Here is a 12,565-nt window from a genome sequence, read left to right on the forward strand (position 1 = left end):
CTGGCAAGGAATGGATTGTACCAATTTTTAGCAAAGGAGAGGGGGATTCATTTTATTGTATATGCTGTATTTATGTTTTCTTTTCTGCCTGGCCTGGTTAAAAATGTGAATCTAAGTTTGGATGAAGTGTTATTACCTAATGCGAAGAGTGAAATTTGAGATGAAGATAATGTTGTGTAAATGGTCAGATATAGCAAAAAGATATAAGCATTTACAAATGGCACCCTCCAATGTTTACTACTGGACCTTCTTTTTCTAGACTTATTGTTAATGTGTGCATATATTTCAGTGTACATGCATTTGCCTGTGATTTGCTTTTCATCTAGAATATGCTCAGAGAAATTGATATTGTTGTACCCAACATCCAGAGAGGCACGTTTTCTCTAATGAAAGGGACCATTTTCATGTACTGAAACATCTTGGGTAAGAAGATACTGTATTTCCAAACAATGAAAAACAACTGAACCAATGTTACAGCTCACACTGAGACAAAAGGTTACCCATAGGGGCCTCAATGACACCACACAATATAAACGTGAAGAGATGGAATTAATTTGTACTCAAACACAGGTTATGGTGACATGAATAATGATGTTGGATCTTTTTTGTGATTTGTATCATTTTATAAGGTTTAAATGAACAAAAGGATTCCACAGTTGTGTTGAGCTGGACTTCAACTTGACATTTAAAGACCAATCATTTGCAGCATAACCCATTACTGCATGATAATCCTTGTATAATCGTTTTCAGCGTGTCAGTGTTTCAGTGTGTCTTTGTTGTCATGTGGAAAACCTCATATTTGCAAGTTACGTTTTTTTTGTTCCAGGGTGCACAAAACACAATTTCTATAAATTTGACAAAGTCAAAATTGTGGAAGTACATTAGTCTGAGTTGGGATGTGTTTCAATATCCACTTTCAGCAGAAGAAGGATATCATAACCTCATTTTATCAGTTATTTCAGTGCAGTTTACAAAGAATATTAGACTTGAACAGGTCAACTTTGTTTTCTTCTTTTCTCTTCTCTGTCAGCACAACCAGGTAAAGGGCTTTGACGAAGCATTGGAGCCATCAACCCCTTTTTTAAAAGACTATGTACTTTTGTTTATACTTAGAAGTTTTTCAATAGTGGAGGTTCAAGTGATATTTGCTTACACTTGAGTCCTGTTTGGTCCCCTTTTTGCAGGTTTACAGAACTAATAATGAGAAACATAGTTATACTGCACATTTGAAAGAGCTTTATGTGGTTGGAACAAACTGAAACATTAAGACTGTGGAAAATGAAATCACACATTATAAATAACTTCAGAACAATAAAAAAAGAGATAGATTAGACATGTAAAAAAAAATGTTAACTGTGACACAGGACGTCAATTATTCAGGAGAATTATTGTATTCTATTTTGAAAAACAAAAATTAACAAGATGGTAACTTGAAAATGTAGTCATTTTATGTGAGTGTTGGGGACCAAATAAACGAGTGGTATTAAATTGTAGGTTTTTTAAAACTTTTTTTTATAACCTTATTTGATGCTCATCACTGCTGAATCCATGTTGGTGAACACTTGTATTGTAAATATTGACTTGTAAATAATTTGGAAATGTACAAATGTTTTGTTTCATGTTCACATTATGATTGCTCATAGTATTTATCCAGCTGATTCTTGTCTGATTTACCTTTTTGTCCAATTACTTTGATTATTTTTTGGGTGGTTGAAGCACTTTTCTCTTCGTCAACCTTCATCATGTGATGTTGAATAAACTGAGCCTTCGATGATCTTCACTAATTCAATAATTGACACTTTACTTGCCACTAAGTTGGCATTTAATTTTCCTACCACCCTTTATAAGTGTGTGCAAATCAGCTGTTCATTATTATTATTATTATGAAGCATGAATTTGTATGGACCTAAAATAACATAAACCTTGTGATTCCACAATTACATTGTCTCTTTTGTCTCTTCCTATAAAGTCATATATGTGATTACAGAATTGCATTTGGTACAAATAACCGAGTTCACACACATACAAAAATCTTACTTCAGACAAAACAAAAACAAATTGGGATGTGTTTGAAGGAGCCATTGATACTTAAATCCTACTTACCTTTATTGAATGGGATGCACTTACTTTTTTCTATTTAGTGTAACACATCATGCCAGCGAGGAAATTCGTCAAAGGAAGTTTTCTCACTGTAGAAATTATAGACAATACAAAGACACAAAGAGACACAGAGAACTGAAAAAAACTTTTACACCACTCACAATAAGTTAGAGATATTGTGCGGTCCTCTGTGGGTTTCATATATAAGATGCTTGTTTCACTTCAGTGATTTTTGGGATAGGGAGGCGACTGTATAAGGGAGATAGACACACCTCATTTTGTGTCCTCCACATAATGGCTTACATATTGGGGCCAATACCGAAAAATACAAAAAGACAAATCCTTTTAAATGTGGCATCAAGTTCAACATTCTGGGGATATAAAAAGCTGGTATTGTCAGTAAGTCATTCCCAGTTCATCCTTCAAGCAGCCATGACACACATCGTCACTTAACGGATGAGCAGAGCCACCTGGCCATAGTGCGCCATCAGGTCGGTAGCAGGTAGTCAGATGCTGCTTGTGAACTTGGTGTGTCTCAAAGTGTCATCAGCAGAGTTGCAGCAGACACAGAACTACTGGCAGTGTTTGTGACAGACCGAGGAGTGGAGCCACTCGAGTGATGGACAGCAATGATGAGCAGTACCTAAGGACCTCTGCACTCAGAGAGCATTATGCTACTGCCACACAGCTGCAGGCCTGTTTATGAGAAGTGCGGGGTACTAAGGTTTCCAGACAAACCACTCACAACCGACTCCACCACTTTGGCTTGAATGCCAGACGACCATTGCAGGTGACTCCACTAACACCAAGACACCGCCGTGACCGTTAGCAGTGGGCACAAGACCATGTGACCAGGACAAGTCAAGGTGCAACAGTCGAGGTGTAAGAAACGACAGTACTGCAGTTATGTAACAACAAGCTTGTTTTGCACTAAGTCTGTCAAACACAAAGCCTAATTTTAAGATATAAAATGGGTTTGATTCTATTGCTTTGTAAATATGTGTTTTCACAAAGTCCTCAGCATTCTCCTGATGACAGAGGAAAGGCTAAAAAAATAAAGTCAACTGAACAGCAGCAAAGGCGGCCCTTTTTTGTGACCCCATAATGATTGGCTGTATAGTTGCAAAGAAACAAAAATAGAGGCAGAAATCTGGAACCAACATTAGCCAACTTCTCTCTGGAAAAGCAGTGCACTGACTCTTCATCCCCCTTTTTTCCATTGGTTGTATTTATAATATTTTCTCCCTGAATCCTCCTCGTTTTCTCTTCTGTCGCCGTCTATCCTTTTCATAACATCTGTATCCTCCTCTTTTTCGTTTTCTCCCTCTGCCACCCCCTTTGCTTTACTGTCTGCTTTTACTGTATTTCCTTTTTCAACCCCCTCTCTTTATCTATGCTGACATTTTCAGTCCAGTGACTTCAGACCCAAACTGCACAGACTGTATTATTCTTGTTGCACTGCTAATCTGCTCTTTGCTAGAGACAAAGAGTCGCCTGAGCCAGCTCATTAACAAGACATTGTTCGCTTTCTCTGAGCCAATGCTAGTCCCGTTACTGATAATATAAACTCCTACTTTCTTTATAAAAGCAAATTAAATGCAAATAAAGGACGGTTGCACTTGACTGGGCAGGCTAGTATCATTTTAGAAAGCTAACACAGCCCCTTCATCAGATGATGAATGTGTAGGAGCAGTTCATAAAGGCGTATGTTGAGGAATGATAATGAAGCATTTAAAAAAGGCTGTCTTACATGGTGTATGCACGGATTTGCATTTTACACAACTTCTGTAAGTAACTATCTGAGTCTCATGCAATGTTAACAAATGTCTTTATTTGGAGATGTTTTGAGCACTGTGAAGCAACATGACATGTCACCCATACACATACGATCAGAGACCCTGCACATGCTACAGAGCTCAAACTTTAAAACATTACTCTGTTCCTCTTCCATTAGCTTCATGTTTGTGTTTCTGACACATTTCAAGCCTAAGATCATCTTCTCACTTTCCTTTTATATGTTGCACAACTAAAAACGCTCCTTTGTCAAGTTATTTACGTGCATGTTTTCACAGAGAGACATGGAATAATTGCAGTAAAAATTCTGTTGCACTTTTACATTTCACAAAAGTGTTTCAGGCCCAGTGGAGTACCAAGTGAACGTTGGGTCTTCTTGTCGGTCTAAAACTCTTGGCAGGGACTTTTTTCCAGACAACGTAGACAAATGTGTTTTGTTTTTTTTGAAGGAGGAAAGAAAAACAAATAAGAGTATAATCCCTGGAATGAACTTTATTAAAAACCAGGCTAAAGGCATTGCATTGTGCCTTCATTTAGCATCTATGTAGTTTATCAAGTAGCCAGTGTCTTGTCTACAGATGTATACTAGTGTTTCTTTTTAAAATAGCTGAAATGTTACACATGTTTTTTAAAGGCTTAGCTAATAAATCCTAATAGTAGTGGTAGAAAAATGTCATTTTTTGTATCATATTTCTATTCTTTTTTAGATTTTTCTTTCTAAAGTTGCCTTTTCCAGTTTACATGACGTCCTGCTGGTGCTGTGTGGACTCGCTGACAACCTGTGGAAACAAGAGGTGTTGTAAATTCATATGAAGGCGAAAAAAACACATACACTACCCATGTGAAGAACTGCAGAGTGTTGGATACTATACGTGAGAGTATTTTGCATTTATAGACAAGTAGGTATTGTTTACAGTGAAGTGCTGTGCAAGAAGAACAGTCAAAAAAGAAACCTGAAAGCCCGTGTTTAGGGTTACAATTCTCAACTAAGTGTCTAATCAGTGTTGATGCTAACTTTAGGATTTCAGGCAAAACTAGAGAGGTTGCTTTAGTGTCTTTATAAGGTCCGTGCTTTAATGGCCACATGCAAAATGTTGGCTATTTTAGTCAAGGATATATTAAAGTGGTGAACAATAGAAGAGCTTCTCTTGAAGACTCATTTGTGAAGTGAAAAGGTAATAAAAAGTTGGGATACTGGAATGAGACTTACAGAATGGGCACTATCGCCCTGGCACAAAGAAAACTTCATCTAGATAAGAATATAACCACCAAAATAAAATCTTAATATCTAAGATGCATAGGTGCAGGCCTCATATTGCAGTTTTACTGTACATCTTTGATTATGTGCGTGTTTTTGCAAACCTCGCCATCGCGGGTCTCGATGGTCTTGATGAGCACCGTCTTCTTGGAGTGAAGCTCTGAGGAGCGCTGATGCTGCGACTCAGGACTGGTCTCTGCGAAAACACATTCATTCAGCTATTATTCTTTTTCAGACAATCAGTTTTGCTTCAGCTACACCAAGTGCATCCAATGTTAAGACTTTAGTTCAGCATTGCTCCTAAGAGGATTATTTGGCCTTGAACAACCTGATGGAACAATGAAACAGTGTGTGCAGCTGCTGTGACTGCCACTTAAAAGTATTATCAAACTCATACTCAAAGTTAGGGGTTGTAATAAATCTTGCTGTACCTAATCCATCACCTTAAATTACTGCTCATTGTTTTATTTAAGCAGAGTGAAGGGAGGTACTGCCAAAGATTAATTACAAATTTGGACTGTTAATACATCAAGTGTGTGGGCAGATTTGTGTGATTATTGATGTAAACCTTGCGGCTGATTGCCTTTGTGAATTATGGCATGACAAATGTCGCCGCACAGTGGTCAAAACGTGTCACTGCAGTGTGCAAGACGCAATGGCCTCAGAATAGCAGTTACCATATACAGTCAGAGGCTATAATTAGTCCTTTTTATCCCCTCTATTGGCTCATCTGGAATGTATGATGGATTGTGTGGGTCTCTGTGAAGCAAGCAGTGCGTGTGTTGGTTTCCTACCTCTGAATCCAATGGAGGAATAAGCAGACTGTGCTGGCATATTAGTAGTGATCCTGCAAAAAGGAAGAGCACAGGATTAAGAGCAAGTGATGTTGGGAACATATACAAATACAAACTACCTATCAATGACATCCATTAAGCCCCTCAGTGCAAACTGAACAGTTTTAAAACTTCTTTGTGCCCACCTCATTCTAATTGTAAATAATGCCTAAGGTCGTGAGGGTTGGGTAACAGCGTCATGGTGTTTTCCTCTTTTTCTCTCATCTAAGTTTTGTTTTGTGCAGACATTGTGTAATATGTTATGTTATGTAACTTGCTTCTGTTTTTAAATGGTGTGTCCACTGTTTACACGCGGGCATGTTTTTCATGTAATTAGTATCATTGGTGAGACATCTAAATGTGTGCAGGAAAGGTCTCAAAGACAAATGTGTCCAAGTCGACAACAAAATAAATCCCATTACATCATGTCCGATCATGTCATTTGATATAGCATGTCATGGTGTGGTAAGGCTAACGAGGCTAGTGTGGAGTGGTGTAGTCTAGCATGGTATTGTGTGGTGTCTTACCGTATGGTATGATATGGCTTAATGTGTTATGGTATGGAATCCTGTCATTGAACAAAGAAAACTCAAAGCAAACACACTCGCCTGCTTTCCTCTCCCTCCAACAGCTTGCGGTAGGTGGCAATCTCAATATCAAGGGCCATCTTCACATTGAGAAGGTCCTGGTACTCCCTCAGGTGGCGAGCCATATCATCCTTTAAATCCAGACATAAGCAGTATTATTGTCTGTTTTTTTTTTTTTTTAAAGCTTTCTAACAAACAAAAAAACAACTTAAGAACCTGATCTAAAAAGGACTACAGAAAAAACTAAACAAAAACCCATCGTATTTGTACAAGCTGAAATACCACACACTGTTCAGTCCATCTGGTGCCTGTTCCTGCCACTTTCTAATATGAACAGTGATAAAGATAATAACCTTCATCTTAGCAATTTCCTCCTCCAGCCGCATGATAGAATCCTGGTAACCTGAAGCCTCGCGGCCTGTACGTTCCTCCATTTCTCTCATCTGACGCAGCAGAGACTCGTTCTTTATGGGACAGAGAGGGGATGTTAGAGGTGGAACAGAGGGGGCTGACTGAATTGTGTGTTTTGACAGAAACGTATAATAAATGGTATGAACAACGGTTCTTACAGTTCCCTTGAGTGAGTCGATCTCGCAGGTGTAGGACTGGATCTGGTGTCTGAACTCCATGCTCTCCTGCTTCGCCGAACGCAGAGCATCATTGTTCTTATTCACAGCCTGGCTCAGATCAGACACCTGAGGACAAGAAGGGATGAGGTTTAGCAATCGATCATCTTAAGGGGACTTTGTTTTTGTGATTATGTGTTTGTAACCACCTTTGACTTGTACCACTCTTCAGCATCTGCGATGTTCTTGGCGGCGATGCCCTCATACTGAATGCGGATGTCCCTCAGAGCAGCAGTCAGGTCGGGTTTGGACATGTCCATCTGGACCTGGACCTGAGTGTCCTGCATCTGACTCTGCAGCTCACGGATCTCCTGCAGGAGGATACAGAAAGTAATTATAAATAAAAATATTATAGTTGTCATCAGAGCGGTTAATTAGATAATTACGCTTTAAAAAAGGACAAAAAGTTAAGCGCTTAGGGGCTGACATTCACATCCTATGTTAGGCCAGGCAATTAACCTCTTAACCAAATACATTGATTAAAGAAGAGAGGTAGTATATTGTTTAAAACAATAAAACCTGCGTTTAACCCTATTTAAACAAACCTGGGTTGAATGTCCTTTGACGACAGACATTACTGATCAAGGCAGAGAAACCGCGAAGAAAATGATCTTCGAGGAAATATTATATAATGAATGATTGAACATTAGCACTGAATAGTGCATTACGATTGTCAGAGATATTAAAAGTAAGGCTTTTTTTTTTATGGCTGAGCGGTTGTTCTGCAGAGGATGTAGTCCTAGTTGCAGCAGCTGTGGGTTCGAGTCCCACCTCAGCCCTTTGCTGCACGCCGCCCCCAACTCTTATTTCCTGTCTCTATTCAGCTGTCCTATCTAATAAAGTCGAAAAACATATTTTAAACAAATGTAAAAGGTGATTGTTAAAGCTACGGATTGGGGCGCTGAAAAAAAAAAAAGGGGGGGGGGGTTCATAAAAAAAATTTAATCATGACACTTTGCCTACTAATGAGATCTGACCAAAAACAAAAGGGTTACACTTTAATCAACAGAATGAGGGATGAGAGTGTCCACAAACTACTTCAATGAAGCAACTATATAGAAATGGAAATTTTTTTGTAATTTTTTATTACAAATTATGTGTGGAACGGGGCTTTAGCTGGTCAGCTCCACCAACAATTATAAATAGCTTTTGCATCTGTTTGGAGCCAGACACACACACTCACACCCTCATACAGCAGCTGGCATGCTCTCTTCAACCAATCAGCAGTTCTGCATTTCTAAGAGGTCAAACTCATGGAGGGGGGGGGGGCTCAACCTCTGAGTATGTAACTTTAAGTCCTTTGATGTCTGTGAGTGACTGTGCACAAATGTGTCTGTTGCAGCATGTGCTTCTATAAAAACTGACACCATAGTTTTGTGTTTATGCTGAGAAGGACAGTGCATGTAAATATACATGTTTGTCCATGGGTGTGAGTAAGTGTGACACATTTGATCACATAAAGATAGCTGCATGAGGTTTAAATATATCTGAGTTACAGTATAACTTAACAGAGCTGTTATATGATACAGTACACACCACCCTACTGACATACATGCTGTAGGTGTGGTGACCAGACAGATTTTCATAGAGAGATCAACACATACCTCCTCATGGATCTTCTTCAGGAAGGCAATCTCCTCTTGCAGGCTCTCAATGCGTCTCTCCAGGTCCAGCCTGGCCAGAGTAGCATTGTCTACATCCTGGATACAAACACCAAAACAGAAAAAAAAAGTTTATGACAGAAAAGGTGAAGGAGAAGGAAATTAAGAGAAATACAGATTAAATATAGAAAACAAGGACAAATGTTTCAGGTAGAAAAAAGTGGAAAGAATGAGTGGAAAGAAAGTTGAGAAGACGAGAGGGAAAGTTGGATGAGGATGGAGCCTTTCATTATTTCATGAAACCAAAATGACAAAAGGGTTGAGATCTAACATTGCGGGGTTTCTTTTAAAATGGGAAAAATAAGACGTACGGCTCTGAAAGCAGAAAGGTTGTGCTCAGCCTCTTCCTTCTGTTGAACCTCCTCCTGCAGTCTGGAGAGGAGGAAGAAAAACAACGAAAAGAGCAGAAAGAAAGTTAACGGCAAACAAAGACAACAGCTGTGTTTGAGAGGTGGCTCCTCCTCTGGGGACCAATTATTCCAGATATAAAGTAGTTACCACCTCTCACTCCTACATCCTCCTGCTCTCTTTTCTTTTAGGCTGCTGGTAAAGCTACACGAATAGAACAGACTAGGCGATGGCACATCAAAGTCAAACTTTATCTACACACAACCACTTGTGCTCTGTTGGTCTTGACGCTGTCGTGCAGCTGCTGGCACAGAGTCAAAAGGGTAACACAGAGGATCAAATGTCTCCCCTTGACTAGTAGTTCTTCTAAAGTTAAACATCCAAATTTACCAACTGACCAACTAGAAAACGTAAGAAAAGTGCATGTGTGCAACATTCGTGCGTGTATATACAAATATTTAGTTTGAATATCTTTAAACTGATTGACTAGTTGATTTATTTATAGGACTTTATTGTCTAAGTATTGACAATAAAGTAGTCCCAAGTAGTCCCATTTACAATATACAATTCAAAGACAAGATATAAAGACTTGACACAAACACCAAACAAATATTCAGCGGCCGTCTGTATTAAACTGTGGTAACCAGCCAACGTTGAGTAAAAACAAGCCATGTTTTTCACTTTTATATTTAGCTGCTGATGCTTCTGTGGAATTCTGTGCATCTGTGTGCGTGAGTGTGCGAGCGTGTAACTGTCGGCGGGGCACGATGTCTCCGTGTGCTTTTTGATCTCAGCGGGGGCAGCAGGTGCTTTGGCAGACTTCAGTGAATGCTGCAGGCAACAATTTAAAGATGGCTGATGGAGAGAAACTGAGTAACTGTGTATGTGCATGTGTGAGAGAGTGCGTCGGCGTGTGTGAATTGGCAGTTCCAACTGTGTTTTTTTATTTGCGGCTAAATTTAAGTGATGTTGCTCGCTGTTGCGGCAACAGAAATGTTGAATTCAAAGAGCCAACCGAGTAGCTATAGACAGACTATTGAGAAAAAAACACCCACATCACAGCTCTCCCACTGTCTCTCCCTGTCTGTGTTTCACCCACCGACAAGACACACAGCTAACAAACACTCGCACAGATTAGGATGAGAAGATATTTTCTCAGGTTTGCTCCTTTTATCTTACCTTACTCTGACCTAAGATTCACAAAAAAATACAGGCTGTGAATGTGTTCACCTGTGTGTCTGTCTGAAACTGTATTAGTCTGTCTGTCTGTCTGCTTCAACTTTATTCCTTGTGGCCTGCCAATCTCGCTCCATCCTCTCTGCAACGTCTCCTGTGAATAAATTATAAAACACCTTTGTAAAAAGCTGGTGGACTGGAACAATTATTGAAGCGGAGCTGTTCTCAAAACTGCTTCTCTCCAAAAGAGAAGAGAAGCCCTGCGGAAATCAGACACTTGTCTTTGATGCCACATGCAGGACTTTTACATCTTTGACACAACTCATTATTCTTCTACTTTCCAAACTTTGTTTCAAGCTATTCTTCCTTTAACTTCCAGATATATGTGCATCTGTTTTTCTGATGGTCGACCAGCAGTTGTAGACCTACTGTTGGAGTCCCCTATAGTGGCCGAGAGAGAAATGTTAAGGCTCATTTGATTGATTAGCAACTTAAAATGTGTACTTTCTGTTCTGACTCACAAATTTTCAGTTATATTCCAAGTTCATATTTTCAAGTTCAGTTTAATTTCAAGACTTTTCTTAAATAGTCTAGCTTTATAAAAGGATTGAAAAGCACTTGCTCACTTACAATTCACATAAAAATACCATAGCAGTCGTTTACTTTGCTTAAAAGGCTTACTAGAGAAAACATTCCTTATAAAGACAGTTGTTCCAACCAATAATAGAAGTCTCGTGTAACAGAGAGATTGTCTAAACTACTCAGTTGCCGTTTGTCTTTCTGGAACAGTTGCTGGCTGCTGCCAAAGTCCCTCTGTTGATGAAACAGTATCATGTGTTCTTAATGACACCTGTTTGAATCATTCATCCACCGTCTTGTGCATTGTTTAACAAGTGGTCTACACAATCATTTCACCATACTGTAACTTACCTGAGCTTGAGTTTCTGCAGGTCATCAGCCAGGTTGTCTCTCTCCACCTCCACTCGGGCCCGCTGGTTGGACATAGCCTCGATTTGCCTCCTCAGCTCCCTCATCTCCTCTTCGTACATCTCAGCAACGCGCCCATGCCCCTCGCGGCCCCTCAAGTTCTCGATCTCCGCGGACAGTGCTGCATTCTGCTGTTCCAGGAAGCGCACCTTTTCGATGTAGCTGGCAAAGCGGTCATTGAGGTGCTGGAGCTCAACCTTTTCATTGGTCCTTGTGTTGAGGAAGTCTTGATTCATGGCATCAGCCAGGTTGAAGTCGAGTTTCTCACCTGCATAGGTGCGCATTGCTTTAGTGGAACCGAACCCTGCTCCACCAGCTCCAGAGGACACCCTGTAGCTCGAAAAGGAGGGGATACTGCTGCTCTTCACCTCATAGATTCTTGAGGACATCTGGCTTGAAGAGCTGCGACCACCTCCTCCGCCAGAGGAGAAGAGAGAGGACATTGGGGCTGAGCTGACGCCTGAGCCGAAGGTGCGGCGGTAGGAGGAGGCGGACTGGGCCGAGGAAGAGTAGGATTTGCTCATGGCTGGTACTTTGTTCGGTTGTCTTGATGGAGTGTTTCAAAGTGTTGAGACCCAACTGTCCAACTGGGCAACTGGGAGAGATCCGAAGTGAAGAAATGCCAGACCCCAAGCGCAGCTATATGTAGATCTACCACACCCACTCATATCTGGACCCCACCTCTCTCTTCGCCCACTTTGCACTGCCAATATCTTTTACTCCACCCCCTCCACTGTACATCAACCCCATTTGTCCAGACTTGATTGCTTTGCCCGATTTAACCACATTCCAGATCATGATGAGAGATAAGGGGGGGAACTATTTCATAAGATTTCCCCCTTGGTTAAGATTGGTAAAAACCTTGTACATTCCTACTTCTGCTACTTTTCTAGTTAGCTTACAACTTTAAATGAGCAATCAAAGTGCTAGAGACATGATTGAAAAAAAAAAAACAAATGTTAAAAATAATATTTTACGGCGCAGGGCCATTAAAGTTGGGATCAGAAATGGAATGCCTTTTAGACTTTTACCAGGTTGATTTCCTATTTGGTCGTTTTTATGGCATATAAAATATGTAGATTTGGACATTTGTCACCACATAGTTTTGAGAAACAAAAAACATACAGATGAATGCAGTTTTGTGATCTTTTTCTTCATTGTCTATTATTCTCCAGCCATTTTCTTTATATCCCTT

The 12,565-nt window shown here is 40.0% G+C and overlaps 1 protein-coding gene across 1 annotated transcript; it reads right to left on the reverse strand.

Annotated features, from left to right (window-relative positions):
• Nucleotides 1–3,911: 3,911 nt before the first annotated feature.
• Nucleotides 3,912–11,997, reverse strand: LOC306832555 (desmin-like). Its single transcript, XM_079357335.1, has 10 exons — nt 11,314–11,997; nt 9,171–9,231; nt 8,803–8,898; nt 7,348–7,509; nt 7,142–7,267; nt 6,926–7,036; nt 6,594–6,703; nt 5,947–5,999; nt 5,257–5,348; nt 3,912–4,673 (listed from the first exon to the last, which is right to left on the reverse strand). The coding sequence occupies exons 1-10, from the start codon at nt 11,892–11,894 to the stop codon at nt 4,632–4,634; spliced, it is 1,434 nt and encodes a 477-aa protein (XP_079213461.1). The 5' UTR covers nt 11,895–11,997; the 3' UTR covers nt 3,912–4,631.
• Nucleotides 11,998–12,565: the final 568 nt, after the last annotated feature.

This window comes from Symphodus melops (assembly GCF_947650265.1).
Source record: "Symphodus melops genome assembly, chromosome: 12".
Lineage (NCBI taxonomy): Eukaryota > Metazoa > Chordata > Actinopteri > Labriformes > Labridae > Symphodus > Symphodus melops.